This window comes from Pyxicephalus adspersus, chromosome 4 (assembly GCF_032062135.1).
Source record: "Pyxicephalus adspersus chromosome 4, UCB_Pads_2.0, whole genome shotgun sequence".
Classification (NCBI taxonomy): Eukaryota; Metazoa; Chordata; class Amphibia; order Anura; family Pyxicephalidae; genus Pyxicephalus; species Pyxicephalus adspersus.
Window position 1 is genome coordinate 23,180,615 of NC_092861.1, and position 13,653 is coordinate 23,194,267.

At 36.3% G+C, this 13,653-nt stretch overlaps 2 protein-coding genes across 2 annotated transcripts in view; one reads left to right on the top strand and one right to left on the bottom strand.

Annotated features, from left to right (window-relative positions):
• Positions 1–423: 423 nt before the first annotated feature.
• Positions 424–7,935, bottom strand: RSAD2 (radical S-adenosyl methionine domain containing 2). The gene is made up of 6 exons (XM_072407559.1): positions 7,582–7,935; positions 5,894–6,055; positions 5,278–5,507; positions 3,946–4,095; positions 3,071–3,103; positions 424–2,432 (listed from the first exon to the last, which is right to left on the bottom strand). Exons 1-6 carry the CDS (start codon positions 7,883–7,885, stop codon positions 2,268–2,270), a joined length of 1,044 nt encoding a protein of 347 aa, XP_072263660.1. The 5' UTR covers positions 7,886–7,935; the 3' UTR covers positions 424–2,267.
• Positions 7,936–10,902: 2,967 nt separating this feature from the next.
• Positions 10,903–13,653, top strand: part of CMPK2 (cytidine/uridine monophosphate kinase 2) — a gene marked incomplete in the record, with an annotated part of 8,127 nt that continues 5,376 nt past the window's right edge. Inside the window, 1 exon segment of the mRNA XM_072407560.1 lies at positions 10,903–11,634. Coding sequence (XP_072263661.1) covers positions 10,972–11,634 — 663 coding nt within the window.

Consider the following 13,653-nt stretch of genomic DNA (forward strand, 5'->3'; position numbering starts at 1 on the left):
ACTCTTTATGGTCTCAATCAAACATAGTGTATACAGCTATCACAGCTCATATCTGTACAGCCAGAAGTTAGAGGATAGGTCCCACAAACACATACAGGAGGTCTCTTTTCTTTACCCCTTTGACTCCATATTACCATGTGGGCTGCTATAGTTACAATATTCAAACATATATCCCTAAGCAGATGACATAACAGTCAGGTTGAAAAATTACATAAATGTATCAAGTTTAACCACATATTACAAACCAGCATATCCTAGATAAAATCCTATAGACATAGAGGAAGACCAATAATCCTCATAAAACATGGTTCCATTTGCTCCAACAGGGAAAAAAATTGTTCCTGATCCCCCGAGACAATCAGATATTCCCAGGATTTCTTTAAATCTTTAATACCCTTTGAATCTACAACTCAGACATTTGTATGTAAGAATATTGTTTTTATTTGGATATCACAAAATACTGTGACAGGTAATGCTAAACAGACAAATAAATCAAAATACAAAAATAAAGATTTTTTCCATCATGTAAACATACAAATACACAGTGCACAATATCAAATACATATCCATTAATACAAGCCACAATTAATAGGAATACGGTGTTAAAAGTGCATATCATAAAAGGTCATGATTTTTTTTATGCCATGTTTCTGTAAATAATTAGGTATTGTTGTACCTAATACCATATCTTCATTAAAATTGCTGGAGAAGGGTGGTTGGGAGATATTTAAAATTTTAAAAAATCATGTTTTATTTCAAAAAAAATATAGCCAAAATGTATTTTAAAGCCCCTGGCCATATTTTTCTGTAAATTGCAAGGCTTTTCAACAAAGTAGTGTAACCAAATTGATGGGGCATCAGATAGATCTGTGGGAACATGTTCTAAATGAAAAAGGGGTTTAACTTTCCTTTTTGGAATATTCTTTAACATTGATTTACAGAAAAACTACAAAACACAAAGGAGACAAAAATTAGTTCATAATGTAATATTGCAGAATGGTAAAAAATAGTCTTATTGTTATACTAAAATACTATTACATGGCATCTCTTTACACAGTAAAAACATTCCTATGAAAGAACAATATTAAAATGGAAAATCATTTTAAAGTCTATGTAGTGTTGTAAACAAGACATCTAATGAATAAAATAATGAACATTGTTCATGAAGTTTCCAGCATAAACAATTAATTAAACATTAGCTTATTTTTTAAAAAAAGTGCATCATACTTAAAGAGATTTGTAAAAACAAATTTAAACTCTAACCCATCATATGCAAAATATAGCTCATGCAAGCAGATGGCAAATGCTGGTACTAAGCGTGTTATATTTCAACCCTCTGAGGTTTTCCTATACCACATGCTAGTAAATGACAGATAAAGTGATTTCTAAAGGGTGAAGTACGGTGAAAGAAAATGGACCTATTTACATATCAAATTAGGTGAAGAAAGGTGATGTCCATTAAACTTCTCCAGTACTCATCGGGCCTGATTTATTAAAGCTCACCAAGGCTTTCATTAGGGAAGCTGGGTGATCCAGCAAACCTGAAATGGATTTGTTCCAGGATTCTAAATATTTGCTAGGAAATAGAAGAAATCCATTCCAGGTTTGCTGGATCACCCAGCTTCACTGATAAAAGTGTATCCTCTCCAACCTTGAAGAGCTTTTATAAATCAGGCCCACTGATGTAAGACCCAGTGGTCATCACTACGGTCCTATAGTCAATACTACAGCACAATCCGATATGCTTATGCTCCATGCTACAGTGTAAACTGGAAATGTTCATCTAATAACAGAGAAGCTCTTGACCATGGTTTTTTCTAAGGAATTAAAAAACTCTAGAAGTGGTAAAATCCAATGAAAAAAAACCTCAGATAGCTTTCTATGTTTGTCTCAGGCATCAGTATAGATTATTATTATGTTATGAGTGTTATGCCCAAGGCCACACGACTTCTAAGGACAATAGTGATTAGGTAAGGTGACTTTTAGTTTCATTCACTGAATTTAACCTCTTCCAAGCCTTTAGAAATTCGCCACTTACGCTTGCAGAACAAACATTATAAATACAGCATGTTCACGTGTTTACATATTTTTACATCAATTCAGACTGGTGTGAGCATGACTAAGAAGCAACATTGTTAGTTTTAACTTAGCATTGCAAATGTGTCACGGTGATTGAAAATCATAAAACACGAGGGTCGGATAAGATACTCTAAGTTCTAGCATATAATGCTTGAGTGTAAAGTCCATCAGATGACCATACAAAGTCATCACCAGTCCAACTTCAGGTCTGCTTTGCTCCACACGTACTTCCCACCACGTTTAAGAAACATTTTTTCGTCAAAACCACTAAACTTGATGGCATCTTCAACACCAACGTCTAAGATGGATCTTGAAGGCTCTTTCCGTCCATTTCTGCAGTCCAAGAAACGCATCTAGAAGGAAGAATAATGATCAGCTTTGTAGTGTAGAACATTTTACAGTGGTGTATGTCAATTGTTGTAGCTAGGTAATTATCTTGCCTGGCATGCCAGAGAATGACATGGAATATCCAAGACAAAGATTGAGCCTGTGATTTGGTAAAGACTTGCTAACACTGTTCAAGGGCACCTTCATACTACTGAGTTGAGGCCCTACATCCGTCTGAATGGCATTTCAGCTTGCCTTGCCCACTGAAAAGCATTGCAAAGCAAATAGGCTGTGGGGTAATGCATATGCACTAATACATCACAGTGGTATGAACAGTCATTTAGGAAATCTGACATATAGGGTCTGATTTATTAAAGTTCTCTAAGATTGGAGAAGAAACATTTTCATTGGTGAAGCTGGATGATCCAGAAAACCTGGAATACATTTCTTAAAAGTCATTGGCTATTTGTTATCAAATATTTTCAATCCTTGACCAGATACATTCCATGTTTTTCTGAATCACCAAGCTTCACTGATGAAACTAGTCTTAGAGAGATTTAATAAATCAGACCAATAGTATCTTGGTGGTACTGTAGTACAGAAACTGTTCAGGAAGCACCATAACATAAAACAAATCATATTGGGCTTAACATTATAAACTTACATATTCATCCAGTATAAGGTAGGAATCCCGCATCTGAAAAAGAATAAGCACATTTTTAATGATATAAGTATGACATGAGACTGGAAAAGAAAGATTTTAATTACCGGTACATAAAAAGGGTCCTAAAATGTGACGTTCTTGATGCAGAGGTCTCTTTATTGCTATATAGGCATATTTTATAAAACCCTTAACCGTCACCTTTCTAGTCTTGAAATTGGATTGACCACAAACAAATATAGAAATTAGACCATAATCCTTATTTATTATTTCATTCAAATCCTTGAATTTAAGAGTCCAATTGGAGGAGGAGGATATGGCATCAGAATGAGATTCAGGGATTCTATTACAACCTAAGGACAGCTATAACTGAGGAATTGTACAGTTTTTCAAAATCTGCTAAAATAATAACAAAATCAGTGATCAGCAACATTGGAGAATTTTCTCCTAGGCGGCTTTTAAAAAAAGTCTTTTTTGTGGTGTAGGTGAATTATTAATAATATTTTCCCAGAATATTGATATTTGTTTTATACGTAAAACAATATTTTGGGTCAGCCATACAAAAAGAAGTCATGTGTTAATAATAAAAAGGAAACACTGTCTTTTGTAGGCTCCTATAACTTAAATCAGTTCTATAACAATGTTACTGAACAAGCAGATAATATGACTTTACACTATTTCTAGGCCTCACTTACTTTTTATTATCTATCCCTATAAACAATTATCAACAGAACTCTAAATAAACTTCTAATTACTTTGTGTTATATATAAATCTTTTCTCACAGCTTATTTTGCTAAACTAAACCTAATCAGTTATAATTCAATTCTGCCGATTGTATAACAATTACCATAATGCTAATTAAATTTAAGTAAAATACCTGCTGATTAGATTCTGGAACCAAACATTTCATGTGCTTATGACGATCCAGAAAACCTCTGAACTCTTCATCACTTATGACGAATGTTTCAGCATGTCTTAATGCATCATCGCCACAATTTTCCCCATCAATAATGAGACACTGAAAGACCTGGGAATAAATAGAAACAATTGTGATGATGTGATACAAACATTTGTTTCCTTATATTTTATCATAAAGCATACTACTACTTGGTCCATAACCAAGTAAATGATTAACATATTCCCAATATCGATCACTTACCAGGTGTACACCTATCAATCAGTGTAATTGAGACACAAAAAAATTCAGTGAACAGTGTAAGGTACTTCCACAGGCAGATGGGTGTTAGGAAGCAATCCCTACTAATCTGCGTACAATTGAATAGATTTGCATTCTATCAAATTGTAGCACATCTACATCAAAGGACATGTACCAGTGTGCTTTGGATGAATACTGCTTTGGTAAATCCATTTTTGCTTCACTTTCAGCTTTTGGAATGATGACCTCAAGTTCCTATCAAGCACAATTTTTTGAACAGCAAAGGCTTTTTTTGTGGCACACTTCATTTTGCTATCTCTTCTAAGATGCATGCAGTTTGACAGCGTCTGTTTCAAAAAGAACCTGCAGATCTCATAATGTAATTTAGGTGTTTTTGGGACTTCCTCTAGCATCAATTAGTTAGCTATCGTCATGAATTTTTGGACTAGCCAGTTCTATACAAATAAGTAGTTGTTTAAAATCTACATAACTAAATAATATATATTATGGCAATCTTTAAAATTTCATGGGCCTCATTGAGCTCTTTTTAAATTTGACATGTAAATAGCAAGAAGAACACCAGGTCCAGGATATCTGATGATTAAACACGTTCCTCTAGAACACTCACTTTGGAGTTTTCTGTTAATGACACCTAATCTGGAAACCTTGATTCTTTTTTTTTCATGAGTTTCAAGTGGTGGTAAATGTAGGATGTACTTAGTTTTTCCATATGGTAAATCTGCATTTTCGTTCATTTAGAATTAGACCTAATACACCATTTGGATGTTATTTGTTTTAGCTATATCACCTTTATCTATTGGTAGAGTTTGAATGATGGTCCAGTGCTTGCTTGTTTAAATATGCTAAGCTCAACAAGTACTTTTTAACATTGACGTATTGTATGTATGGTTAAATAATTGTTTTTCATTTTCATTATGCTTATGATACTAAAGTCTGGTTATTTATTTGTACTGCTGTATTTATAAAAATGCTTGTGTCACTTCTGAAACCAGTAAGTATGAGTAGGAGGCATTGGGAAGGACAGTCACCTACCTTCCAGCGTATGGGGTTGATCATCTCAATCTCCTTTGTCATGTCCTCATCCACATTATAACGGTTGATGACAGAATTGATTTTGAAAGCCACATTATAATCATGGCACCATTTTCTGATCTTCATCAGTTTTTCCACGTGATTTTTTTTTCCTTGTCCCCGACCAATAAGCTTGTTCACTTCTTCAATAAAGCTGTCACAAGACACAGCAAGAATATCCAGGTGCTCACCTGAACATAAACAGATCGACATTTATGAAAAATTTATAAATTAAATACATTTATATATTTCATGATAATAATGTTTGGCTAACACTTTTTTAAATCCATAATTGTTATAAAAAATTAAAAAATTGTTTTGGGAATATTATCTCCTTGATGTGTTTTCATTATACTTTTACTTTTTCATACACAAAATATATTTTGTGGGGACTAAAAAAACATTTTTAAATCCATAACCTAAAAAGTCCCCAAAAAACTATATTGTGTATGAATAAATTGATAAATTTGGGACATGGCACCATAAATATATTGGCTATTAAATTAACAGGAAGAATAGGACAAGTAAAACACACATATATATATATATATATATAGTACATTATAGTATGACTTACCATACAACTGAAACCACTTTTCTGTGATCAGACTGCCATTGCTCACAATGCTGACACTGGGAAGCTTCAGCTCTTTCTTGCAATACTCCACCAGCTTTCCGACAAAGTTCCCTCTGTCCTGTAGGAATGGTTCACCTCCGGAAAAGTTAATTTTTTCCATACCTTGGGAAATAAAGGTGATTTTAAAGGACCCAGGTCACAAAATATATAGAATGCTGTTATTTTATAAAGCTTAAAACATATATTTTCAAAAATGAACAAATTAAGGATGCTTTCAGATACATTCAGATTGGGTTTAAGATCAGCTCTCCATTGCCATTTAGGTACAATAAACTACTTTTGTACTCCTTTTCACTTATGGGTTGAAAGACAAATCAATAACACCCCATAAACCATAAGTAATAATTTTAGATTTTTGTACTGAAAGACTTTTGGCTCATGGCAAGAATTGGACACTGTATATTGAGAGTGGTTTAAAGGGGTATAAATAAAAAGTCATTGCACAACATCTACTGTACACATTTGTGGCAGGCCCTTTGGGACATTGTCAGTAATAGACACATTCAATGTACACTCAATTGACTAATCCCCAGTTCAGACCTCAGCAGGAGAACCGCAGTGGTCAGTAGAAAACATTTATCTTTGGCAGAAGTCTGTTTCCCATTCTGCTATTCTCTTCTTAATCTTCCTCTTGGCTAGGGCAAAGTAGAGTCTGTGGGGCAGAATGTTTCACCCACTGATTCTCCGCGGAGCACCAGCCAAGCACAGTAACAAATGTTCCGCCACTTGGCTGTTGGATATGCAAGGATAGGCAAGGCGCCAGAATTACAAAGTAAACGTGGCATGGAACCTGGGAAATTGGGTATTACACATGTACACAATTCCTAGAAAAACTCTAGTGCAGCCTCTGTACAGCAGAAGCCACAAAGGTTTTATCTTCTATCCAGTCAGTGCTCCTTTACAAAACAGAATGTATACCCCATGGAAAGTATTACATTTGTCAAAGTATCAAAACAGACAATCACTTCCTACATATAAAAGTGACATACTTTAAATGAAACATAAAGAAAATAACAATTTGATCATTTATGCAACAAAAATATAATTAGATAATAAAGGTGTACAGCAAGAAAAATAAGTACACCATTGGCCCCATAAACCAATCCTCCAATCTCATATTTTCAATTTAGCTATTGCTAAATGGATTTGCTGTTGTGCTTTAGATCATTACTGTGTTAAAAAAAAAATAAATTTCATAATTCTTTTTGGACAGCAATGGAATTTTCTTGGCACATTTCCAATGCGGTTTTAATTGCTGTCTAGTTTTAAAAAATGCAATTTCCTTACTAGACCTATAGGCCTTAAAAGAGAGAGCCTTAAAAAACTTTTTTGGTCTTTGCATAATGACAAAACACATCAATAGCAGACCACCATACCCTCCATATACCCTAATAAAACTGGTTCTTATTGGCACCTAAAATAGATTGGACACCTGATTCCAATTGCATTGCTTGAAGTGATGGAAAATGTACTTATTTTTTCCAAATGTCAAGTTATCATTTGCGTTAATTTAGAATTTAAAGCATGCATACTGTATGTTAGACAGGGAGAAAAGCTCCGGTCTACAGGGCATAGTACCCTTTCACTAGTTAGTATAGCATTACAAAAAAAAGTGATCTAGCTAGTACCTGCAACTTTCAGCATGACCAGTCCTTTCTTAGCTTCTTCCATTGGTAAGACAAATGAGGTCTTTGCAGTGTGGAAGCAGAATCCACACTTGTAGTTGCATTGCCTGGTGAAATGATAGTTCACACTGGTGGGTATAATCCTCTCTGGGTCCTGGACCTGTGGCTTTTGGACAGGAGTGGTTGTTGGTGCAGCAAAGGGCCAGCACCCAGAGGAGAGCATCTTTATGCCATGCAAAAGAGAACTCATGTTCTTCCAGATAAAGGCAAATATCTGCATAACTGGTAGAAAGCACAAAGACAGCATCTTGCCCAGTTGAGTTTTATCTGACAGCTAGAGAATGACTGAGCTGGTCCTCTTACATCAAGGTTTATATAGGCTGGACTTCCTAGCACTCTTTCAAATCAGCAAGTTTCACATTCTATTCTCATTTTATGAACACTGTAAATGAATCCATGCAGTTTTGTTTCTGCTCACCAGTGCCTCTAGTGGTAAAGCTTTAGAAGCTACTTAGGCACTGCAGAATGATAGATACAGAATTATAAAATAAAAACACAATAAACCTAAACATAAACAGTAAAATCGAATTTGTATTTTATTGCTGAAAACAATGACTTTCAAATAGGTTTCTTGAGTTTTGTGATTGCGTGAATATGATTGTTCATCAAAAAGTGTTTGTATGTATATATATATATATGTGTATGTGCAGAGTGTGGTGGATATGATGTGGGGCTCTATATACAGCAGAGGAATGCAATGTATAATAGGTAAATGTGCAAGAGGTGAGTGCATTGCACAGGGTATAAGGAGGGCTAGTAAAAGTAGAAGAGCAGTACAGAGGATATAGTAGGGGTCAATATGCGTATGAAAAGGAGTGCAGAATTTTAAAAGCAGGCAATCTATGTAGGAGGAGAATGCTTTTATTGGGAAGGCGGAGGTGGTGTTGTGTTAAAAGCAGGGGTGTAGTGGGGCGGGCACATGTGGGCACACTGTGTCCTCACTTTTTTCGGGACCCCCTTATAGGCTCTCCCTACATGCTTGCCACTGATAGCCGTCACTATTACCATACCCTCTTCTTTTTTTACAACTACACCCCTGCTTGGAGGGTCATACAAATGGTATAATGAGTATGTAATAGAGAGGATTAGAGGGTATGATGGAAGGTGTACAGTATGTGTAAAGGAGCAGCATGGAAAGTAGGATTTGGGTGTCTAAGCCTGGGACAGGAATTAGGAGGGTAATATGAGGGTAATATATAAAGGAAAATGGTGGGGGATAATGTGCAGGAGATCAGTGTAGATGTATGTAGGAGATGTATGTGAGGAGTGTAGTATGTGATGGGTTAGTATGGGTAAGAGAGTAGTATAGAGAGTATAGAGGGGTAGTATTTTTAAGAGAGAAGCATGGAAGGTACAAAGTGGGGTTATATGTATAGGAGAGGAATACAGAGAGTATGATGGTTGTAATATTATGCAAAGGGTGTCATGATAGGGAGAAATATGTGTAAGTGCACTGTTTAAAATGGGGAAAAGTAATGTACCAGAGGGTATTATAAGATCAGTATGTAAATAGGAGGTAAGCAGAAAGTATGATTGACTATGGTATGTGTAGTAGAAAGAGGGTATGATTAGGGGCAGTATGTGTAGGAGAGGATTGAAGTGGGTATGATAAGGGGAAATACGCTTTAGCACTATTTAGCTTTGCACTATTTATGTTGGGGAGCAATGATATGTAGCAGAGGGTATCATGTATGTACAAAGGAGGAGTCCAGAGGGAATGATTGACTGTGGTGTGTGGGGGAGAGGATTTCAGGGGGTATGGTGGGGGGCAGTATGTGTAGGGATGGGGGGGGCATGATATAGGGAAACATGTGTAAATGCCACTTTTATAATGGGGGCAGTAATATATAGAAAAGGGTATCATAAAGGGCAGTAGGTACAAGGTAGGAGAGGAAAGGGTATGATAGGGTGCAGTATGTGTAGGAGGTGATTGCAGAAAGTATGATGTAGGACAATATGTTTAGGAGGGTATTGCAGAGGGTATGATACAGGGCAGGGTGTGTTGGAGAGGAGTGCAGAGTTTATAATGAGGTGAAGTAAATATGTGGAAGTGGATTGCAGAGGTCATGAGGAGCTGGGGAGGGCGAGTATGTTTAGGAGAGCAGTGCAGGGAGTATAAAGCATGTGTAGAAGATTTGCAAAGGGTATGACGAAGGGCAGTATCAGCAGGAAAGAAATTCCGGGAGTATGTTCAGGGTACATTGCATGTAGCAAAAAGCAGTGCAAAGTCTTTAATAGTAAGCAGCATATGAAGAGTGCTGAGGCTTTGCTTGAGGGGGTATTTGTGTTTAAGAGAGTAAAGCGGCGGGTAAAATAAGGGTCAGTAGGCAAATACAGGATATTTGGGGGGTAACATATGCAGAAGGTGGGTGCAGAAGGTATGAGGATGGGAAGAATATCATGTGAAAGTATGTGTATGCCAGGATTGGGGGCATTATGTGTAAGAGCAATGTTGATAATATGAGGCAGGGTGGTATGTGTAAGGGTTGTAGTCAATAAACTTGGTTTGTATTTATTAATATCTTTAAATGTACTGGATCTCATGCTATTGACTCCAAAAGTGTATCTTCAGGGGTAAAATGCTCACACCTCCTGACTTTTATAGTGTGACACTTTTTATCTGAAATTATGCAGGAGAATGACACACCCCATCACGCCCTATTTTGCAGACCATAAGAAACAAATATATAAAAATTATCAATAAAACCAACAAGTGTTTTTTTTACCCTTTCCTATCCTGTTTAATGTACAGCACTGCATACATTGTTGGCGCTATATAAATACAATTTATTATCAATTATATTATTAGTTTATAAAAGAACATTTGGAATCATTTAGAAGTCTCCCTAAACCTCTTTATCATGGGTAAACCCTTTAAATAACTTTAAGAACCTCTTGCCTTAATTACTATATCCACAGCTCATAGTAGTGTGGTGGTCAGTAGGAAGAATGCCTCTAACATTGTTGGTCAGTGGGAAGAATGTCACTGTTATAGTTTCTCATTGCTCAAAAAATCCTGGAGGAACCCTGGTTGAGAAACACTGAGGATAGATGAAAGTTTATTACAGGTGAATAATACATTTTTATAAGGAAATATTTAGGCAGTTTGGTGCAATGTGCAGAGCAGGGCAGGCCTCAGCATTAGAGAGAGTTTATCACATCTGTTTTTTTCTGATACATTCCATTACCTCATCTGCTCTAGGAAACAGAAACTATTCCTGTAAATAAACAAGCTGGACTAGTTTCTGTTCTGCTCCAAGCTCTTACTTTCGATTTCTCTTCTGTGCAGAAATCCTATGACATAAGCTGCCACTATTTGAGTTTCCCTGATCGATGGCAGGTTGTAGGAGCTTTCACACTGTTTGCTTCAATCTCTACACACACATCAGTTCTGCATCAAGAAGTTCCAGAAGTATGGCCAATGTTGTAGAATCCCGGATCTTTGCTGTCGAATCAGCCAATAATTCCCCCTATGATCAACCTTTTTATTTCTCTTCTAAGGACAAAGCAAACCTGGTGTCTTCTGGGACCTCCAATGTTTGGTCATTCCTAGCACAAGGTGGGTATGCCCATTCGTTGTGTGTGACCACCAGCCATCGGGTACAAGCGGCTAGGCTACACAAGTCACTGGGAAAAAAACTGACTGAGATACTTCCAGGGATTCCAATTGTAAAACTGCTTTCCTATATCCCTGGAAACCTTCATGGGTCTCTACAGAGAGGGTTCCTAATTCTGGATCCACAACGTCACCCTGATTTACAGAATACGCTGCACAGCCTGCTAAGAGAGAACCAACAGAACATCCAGCTGTGCACCTATACAAAAGAAAAGAGCCGGGTCTGGCAGAGCCAATGGGAAGTCAATGGACAATCGAAGGAGATGGACAGGTCTGAGGTAGTGACGGTGAATGGACCAAAGCCTTCCCCATTTGTGGAAATTCTTAGGGGCTCTGCTGTGTATTCCTCCCTTCAAGATGTACTGTCTGTGCTGAAAGAGGTGAGATACAATATATTGTACAAGATACCAATTGTCATGTAATTGTCTCTGTGGATCGATTTTGTTGCCAATGTATTGCATAAGGGGTGCAAACAAGAGAGGGTTTGCACGCACACGCCTACATATTCATATGCACACATTTATCATTTCTAAGGTTATGTTCAGACTTGCCTTAGGATCCCTCATTACCAATTAAACATAGCCTTACGTCCCAATGGCTCCTTATGTCACAATGGGCAATTGTTTTTCAGCAATTCTTTTTTTTTTTGCAATTGCTCACTAAGAAAATCAAGAATATATTCTACGCAACTGCTATGTCTTCCATTTTTTTGTGATTTGCCAAACTTTAGCATTGTTTATTGATGGAAACAGAATTGCCAGCGATAATTTTGCTGCATTAACGAATTTGTAACACCTAATAATCGCTGATAGAAATCATGGCCCATTGAGTTATATAAAACACAAATGTATACCCATGCAAAAAAACAGGGTCCCATACTATAGTTCTCAACAAAACCAACACACATATTCAATAATAACATGGTCTCCTATACATTTTTTTTACAATAACATTAAAACAACTTATTATTATTGTTTTTTTTTTATTTGTAGTTTTGTATTGTGATAGTATTGTTGGGATTAGTCATATGTAGAATAAACTTTAAAATACTATGTAAAGATCTAAGTGGGTTTTCAAAGTTAGTTATTGCTCTTTGTTCAGAAATCTTTACTTTTCTAATCTCAATTTATATTTATCATTTTCATTATATAGTTTGAAAAGATGAGAACCAGGTTTATATGTTTTCTCACACAGCACTGAATAAATACCACTGTGTTAACTGCCTTTAGGTACATACAGGAAATAAAAAAGGAAAATGGTTACACAAGCCTTTCTAATAAACCTCCTAGCCATGAGTATGTGAAAAAAGAAACAAAAATTATTATTATTACACAGCATTTATATAGCGCCAACATATTACACAGCACTGTACGAGTCCATAGTCACGTCACTAGCTGTCCCTCGAAGGGGCTCAGAATCTAATGTCCCTACCATAGTCATAAGAACAAGGTTAATTTTTGTTGGGGAAACTAATTAACCTAACTGCATGCTTTTGAGAGGAAACACACACAAATATGGGGAGAACCTGCAAACTCCATGCAGAACCTCTAAGCCACTGTGCCACCCTAAAAAAAAAAAATAAACAATTTAAAGTTGAACCCCCACTTTACCTTTACCTTTCTTGCACAGTTGTACAGAAATTAATTTTACGGTACGCAGTGTGCTTGTCACAGGTTGCATTGGAAGCTGCAGCAAGTCTCACAGAGCCTGCCTTGTTTACTGGCAATACTTGCTTTTTTTAGGGAATAGGAAAACAGAATAATGCTTACTACTCTGGGGTGTGAAATGAGTGGGCAGTGTGGGTTGATTCTCTCCAGTCCTAGAATGTGGGCCAGCATTCCTATATCATGATAGAGCGGGTGATTGCAAAGTAGAGTGGCTGGGAAACTGATCATTATGATGAGGATTAAAGTACAAGTTTGTTTACTTTATTTCATAGAAAGGGAAGATGTTCTATTATAAAAGTCCTTTTCTACTGCTGGCAGTTAAGTAGGGAAGTATATATTGCCTTTACATGAATAAAATATTTCTTACATACATTTTTGTAATAGTTTGGTATGGAGAAGTTGGGAAGCTGCCTACTTTGACGAGGATTAAAGTAAAAGTTTGAATTTTTCACCTTGTAGAAAAAATAGAAAGGGAAGATGTTCTCTGTGAAGAATACACTGCCTTTACATAAGTAAAATGTTTTGTCCTAAACTTTTGTAATTGTTTTGTCATGGGGAAATAGAATGGATGTGATGGTGAGAGTTGACATACCAGGGTGGAGAACTTGGAGATAACATTTATTACTGTAATCTATAAAATTGAAACAAACATCTATTAAATAAACAAAAAAAAACAAAAAAATATTACCATGACCCGGGGAGCTCGGACCTTCTAGCCCATCCCTTATAAAC

Coding starts and splice junctions, on each gene's coding strand:
- RSAD2 (XM_072407559.1), bottom strand. CDS start 7,885: ATGCTGTCTTTGTGCTTTCTACCAGTTATGCAGATATTTGCCTTTATC. Junction 6,056..7,581: donor GGTCATGCTGAAAGTTGCAG/GTACTAGCTAGA, acceptor TTATTTCCCAAG/GTATGGAAAAAATTAACTTT. Junction 2,433..3,070: donor ACCTTATACTGGATGAATAT/GTAAGTTTATAA, acceptor TCTTCCTTCTAG/ATGCGTTTCTTGGACTGCAG.